This window comes from Ciona robusta, mitochondrion, assembly GCF_009617815.1.
Source record: "Ciona robusta voucher SMNHTAU<ISR_:SMNHTAU AS25981 mitochondrion, complete genome".
Taxonomy (NCBI): Eukaryota; Metazoa; Chordata; class Ascidiacea; order Phlebobranchia; family Cionidae; genus Ciona; species Ciona robusta.
The window spans coordinates 9,639-14,790 of NC_034372.1; the positions used below are offsets into that span (position 1 = coordinate 9,639).

General features: G+C 22.0%; 4 protein-coding genes and 8 non-coding genes across 12 annotated transcripts in view; all 12 read left to right on the plus strand. All coding sequences in view use genetic code 13, as the record gives it.

Annotated features, from left to right (window-relative positions):
* Positions 1-1,126, plus strand: part of ND4 (NADH dehydrogenase subunit 4) — a 1,329-nt gene extending 203 nt beyond the window's left edge. Inside the window, exon 1 of the mRNA in view lies at positions 1-1,126. This exon is cut by the window's left edge and continues 203 nt beyond it. Coding sequence (YP_009357190.1) covers positions 1-1,126 — 1,126 coding nt within the window.
* Positions 1,127-1,135: 9 nt separating this feature from the next.
* trnF lies at positions 1,136-1,202 on the plus strand. Its single transcript has one exon. It is a non-coding gene; the product is annotated as a tRNA-Phe (tRNA).
* Positions 1,203-1,213: 11 nt separating this feature from the next.
* On the plus strand, positions 1,214-1,320 carry ATP8 (ATP synthase F0 subunit 8). The gene has a single exon. A coding segment is annotated over exon 1 (107 nt).
* On the plus strand, positions 1,321-1,372 carry trnC. Its single transcript has one exon. It is a non-coding gene; the product is annotated as a tRNA-Cys (tRNA).
* A 44-nt stretch (positions 1,373-1,416) lies between these two features.
* On the plus strand, positions 1,417-1,481 carry trnG(agr). Its single transcript has one exon. It is a non-coding gene; the product is annotated as a tRNA-Gly (tRNA).
* Positions 1,482-1,495: 14 nt separating this feature from the next.
* trnY lies at positions 1,496-1,561 on the plus strand. Its single transcript has one exon. It is a non-coding gene; the product is annotated as a tRNA-Tyr (tRNA).
* Positions 1,562-1,570: 9 nt separating this feature from the next.
* Positions 1,571-1,635, plus strand: trnL(cun). The gene has a single exon. It is a non-coding gene; the product is annotated as a tRNA-Leu (tRNA).
* Position 1,636: 1 nt separating this feature from the next.
* Positions 1,637-1,697, plus strand: trnS(ucn). The gene has a single exon. It is a non-coding gene; the product is annotated as a tRNA-Ser (tRNA).
* A 1-nt stretch (position 1,698) lies between these two features.
* On the plus strand, positions 1,699-3,261 carry COX1 (cytochrome c oxidase subunit I). The gene has a single exon. It carries the CDS (start codon positions 1,699-1,701, stop codon positions 3,259-3,261), a length of 1,563 nt encoding a protein of 520 aa, YP_009357192.1.
* A 10-nt stretch (positions 3,262-3,271) lies between these two features.
* Positions 3,272-3,335, plus strand: trnT. The gene has a single exon. It is a non-coding gene; the product is annotated as a tRNA-Thr (tRNA).
* A 16-nt stretch (positions 3,336-3,351) lies between these two features.
* ND5 (NADH dehydrogenase subunit 5) lies at positions 3,352-5,086 on the plus strand. Its single transcript has one exon. A coding segment is annotated over exon 1 (1,735 nt).
* On the plus strand, positions 5,087-5,152 carry trnL(uur). Its single transcript has one exon. It is a non-coding gene; the product is annotated as a tRNA-Leu (tRNA).

The following is a 5,152-nucleotide window of genomic DNA, read 5'->3' on the forward strand; positions in this document are numbered from 1 at the left end:
TGTAGTAATTATATTAAGTAGAATTATTATAATAGAGAGAAATCGAATAAATTATATAATAATATCTTTTTATTTTTCTATATTATTTTTAGTTTTATTTTTTAGAAGTGATGATTTATTAAATTTTTTAGTATTTTTTGAATTATCTATACTACCTATTTTTCTTTTAATTAGATGATGAAGGAAAAGAAAAGAGCGTATATTTTCAAATTATTACTTTTTTTTATATACTTTAGTTACTTCTTTACCAATATTTATACTTATTTTAAAAACAATAACTTTAGGGATAGAGTCTATGACTTTATATAATTATTATAATTTAAAAATTACTTGATTTATATTTTTACTTTTAGTATTAAGATTTTTAACTAAGTTACCTATTTATAGATTACATATTTGATTACCGAAAGCTCATGTTGATGCTCCTGTTAGAGGATCTATAGTTTTAGCTAGAATTTTATTAAAAATTAGAAGGTTTAGAATAATACGATGTTTCATATTAATAGGAGAAGAAGTTAAAATAACTTATTCAGTTTTTTTTATTATATTTTTAAGAGTATGGGGATTAATATTTACTAGAGTTGTATGTCTCCGATTAACAGATTTTAAAGTTATTGTAGCATTTAGCTCTGTTAGTCATATAAGTCTTGCTGTTGCTAGACTTATATCTTACTTTTATTGGAGGTTTAAAAGATCTTATTTAATATTTTTAGGTCATAGAATTTTATCTCCTGTTCTATTTTTTTTTAGAGATATATTATATAAGCGATACCATTCTCGTCATATTAATTCAATAAAAAGATTAATTTCGTCTTCTTCTTTTATATTTTATTTAATTACTTTATTTTTTTTTGCCATAAATTTTAGATTCCCTCCTTTTATAAATTTTTTTAGAGAAATTAGATTATTTATATCTCTTCTTTCTTTTAATTATTTACAAGCTTTGTTTATATTTAGAAGATTTTTAATAGCTAGAATTTTTATACTAAATATATTTGTTATAATTAGGCAATCAAAAAAAATATTATTCCAAAAAATAGTTTTACTCAATTATGAGAAAATAACAATTTTTTTTTTCTTTTTATCTTATATTTATATATCCTTACTATTTTCTTCGATTATTTAAATTAGGTTAGTAAAGATAGTTTAATATAAAATGAATATTTGAAAAATATTCGATAGGTCATCGTATCTTCTTTACAAGAGTTTTCTTATGCCACAATTAAATCTTTTTTCCTTTTTTTATATTTCAGTAGTATCTTTTTCTTTATTGATAACTTCATTTAGTTATGAACCTATTTTAGTTCCAGTCAGTCGTTAGGCTAATTATATAATGTCTGCAAAACGTTTTTTAGTTACCGGCTATTAGCTGAAATTGTAGTTTATGTTAACATTATAAGTATTGTCTTATACATTTATATATTAGTTTAATAAAAAATTTATTCCTTCTAAGTATAAGATTTCAATGTTGAAATATATAAATAATATATATATAACTTTAGTGTCTGATAAAAGTTAAAAATTGTAAATTTTTACATAACAGAATTTCTGTTCTAAAGTATAGTAGCTTATACAGATAAGATAAAATAATCTATTAATTTTAGGAATTAAATATATCTAAATAGATTTTGTATAAAAAAAAATAGTTTAATTAAAACGTATAGTTTGAAACTATAAAATTCTACCAGATTTTTTTGTATGTATTTATATTTAGATTTTAAAGCATGATTAACTCGATGAATATTTTCGACTAATCATAAAGATATTAGAACTTTGTATTTTATTTTCAGAACTTGGTCTGGAATTATTAGAACTTCTTTAAGTGTAATTATTCGTATAGAGTTATCTCAAAGAAGAAGAGTAATTAATAACAGACAAATTTATAATGTCGTTGTTACTTCTCATGCATTTGTTATAATTTTTTTTTTTGTAATACCAATTATAGTTAGAAGATTTAGAAATTGATTAATTCCTTTAATAGTAGGAGCTCCTGATATAGCTTTTCCTCGGATAAATAATATGAGTTTTTGACTATTACCTCCTTCTTTTTTTTTATTATTAAAAAGTAGATTCTCAGGTTCAGCTAGAGTAAGAACTGGGTGAACAGTTTACCCTCCTTTATCTGCAAATATCAGACACTCTAATACTAGAGTTGATATAGCTATTTTTTCTTTACATTTAGCTAGAGTTTCTAGTATTTTAAGATCAGTTAATTTTTTAGTTACTTTATTTAATATAAAAAATAAAAGAAAATCAATAAGTAATTTAAGTTTATTTTGTTGATCTTTAATTGTTACAACTATTTTACTAGTACTATCACTTCCTGTTTTAGCTGCAGCAATTACTATATTATTATTTGATCGAAATTTTAATACTACGTTCTTTGATCCGAATGGGAGAAGAGATCCAATTTTATATCAACATTTATTTTGATTTTTTAGACATCCAGAAGTTTATATTTTAATTTTACCTAGATTTAGAATAATTAGTCATGTAATTGTTTTTTATTCTAGAAAAGATAATATTTTTAGGTATTATAGAATAGTTTGAGCAATGAGGGGTATTAGATTCCTTAGGTTTTTAGTATGAGCTCATCATATATTTAGTGTAAGAATAGATGTTGATTCTCGAGCTTATTTTACTTCTGCCACTATAATTATTGCTGTTCCTACAAGAATTAAAGTGTTTTCCTGAGTTTCAACTTTATTAAGGGCTAAAATTCATTGAAGATTACCACTTTTATGAGCATATAGATTTTTATTTTTATTCACTATTAGAGGGTTAACTAGAATTGTTTTAGCTAATTGTAGTTTAGATCTTGTTCTTCATGATACATACTATGTGGTTGCTCATTTTCACTATGTATTATCAATAAGAGCCGTATTTGCTATTTTTTCTGGATTTTTCCATTGATTCCCTCTTTTTACTAGATTAAGTTTTAATTTAATCTTAAGACAAATTCATTTTTTTATAATATTTGTTAGAGTAAATTTAACTTTTTTCCCTCAACATTTTTTAAGATTAAGTAGAATACCTCGTCGATATAATGATTATCCAGATTTTTATTTAACTTGAAATGTTGTCTCTTCTATTAGATCTTTACTAAGTAGAGTAGCTGTGGTAGTATTTTTTTTAATATTGTGAGAAAGTTTTTATAGTAAGCGTTTTTTATTTACTGTTGAATCAAAATCTCTAGAGTTTAAATTAAGATTCCCACCAGCTTTACATACTTGGATGACTTCTCCAGTGTTTAAGGCTTAATAAGTAAAAAGTTTTTATAGTTTATATAAAACATAAATTTTGTAAATTTAAAAACCTCTTTATAGGTAAAAACTATATAAATGACAAAATATTGTGAAAATTATTATAATTTTTGTTCCTATATTATTAGCATCATTTAAAATAAAAAAATATTTAGTTAATTTTAAATCTATAAAGATTAATTCTTTATTATTTTGTATTATTTCAATTATCTTAGTAATTCATAACCATATAGGGGTAACTTGCCTAGGAAGAAGGTGATTGAATAGAAATTTTCTTATTTCTTGAGATTTTTATTCTTTAGTTTTTTTATTTATTAGATTTTCTGTAACTTGATCTATTCTAGATTTTGCTAATTGATATATAAGAGCAGAAGTGAAAAATAAAACTTTTATTATATTTCTTTTTATATTTTTAATATTTATATTTATTTTAACTTCTTCTATTAATTTAGTATTTTTATTAATTAGATGGGAAAGAGTAAGAATTATATCTTTTTTACTTATTAATTGATGGTTTGGACGTAGAGAAGCAAGATTGTCTAGATTACAAGCAATAATTTATAATCGTATTAGAGATTTTTGTTTTTACATTAGAATTTTTTTAATTTTTATATCTAGAATAAATGTAAATATTATCAGGAGATATAGAAATAGTCAAATTTTAAATAATTTTGTTTTCTTTTTTTTCTTAATTAGAATAATAGCTAAATCCTCTTTATATTTTTTCCATCCATGATTGCCTAATGCTATAGAAAGACCAACTCCTGTATCAGCTTTATTACATTCATCAACTATAGTAGTTGCTAGAGTTTATTTATTATGTCGATTATTAAGATTTTTTAATTTTACTATAATAAGAATTGTAATATTAGTAAGGGCTCTTACAATATTATATGGATCGATTTGTGCTTTAAGACAATATGATATAAAAAAAATTATTGCCCATAGTACTACTAGTCAATTAGGATTAATAGTTGTCACTTTAAGGTTTAGGTTCCCATTAGTTTCTTTTTTTCACTTATGTATACATGCTTATGTAAAAAGTTTAATTTTTATTTCTTCAAGAATCTTTATTCATAGGATTAGAAGACTTCAAGATTATCGTAAAATAATAATAAGGTCTATTTCTTCTAAATTTTCTAAATTATGTATAATTTTATGTTCCCTATCCCTAAGAAGGTTTCCTTTTATATCTGGATTTTATTCTAAGGATAGTATTTTGGAAAATTTATATAGGCCTTTTTTAAATAGTTTTAGATCTTTATTAGTTATTGTAAGATCTATTTTTACAGTAGCCTACTCTTTTCGATTAGTGAGTTTAATTTTTTTAGTTAATAATAATGAGAGATCCTTTTCAGTTAAATTAAATAGACAAGAACAGTTAAATACAACATTTTTTTTTATATCACGTTTATTTATTTGAGGAATAGTAAGAAGGTTTTTTACATTTTGATCTTTATTTTTTATTTTTAATGAAGAGTATATTAGGTGAAGAATAAAAATAATTCCGCTTATAATTTTTAGAATTAGAGTTATTATTAGATCAAAAATTTTTTTAAGAGTACTTATGGAATTTTCTCCTAATTCTCAATTATTATTTTATAATCCCGTAATCCATCGTTTACAATTAATACTTTTGTTTAATAGAATTAAATTTATAAAATTTATTGAATTTTGAAGAATAGAAATATTATGAGTAAATCAATTAAAAAAAATCCCTAAGTTTAGTGCTTTCAGAAAAAATTTCCTTTCTTATAAAAATTATTTTATTTTTAGAATATTTTTTATATGTATTTTTTTTTTATTTTATTTTATATGTGTGTTCTAGAATGGCGGATAAACGCATAAAATTTAAGATTTTAGCATGGTCTATTATAGATCTTCTAGAA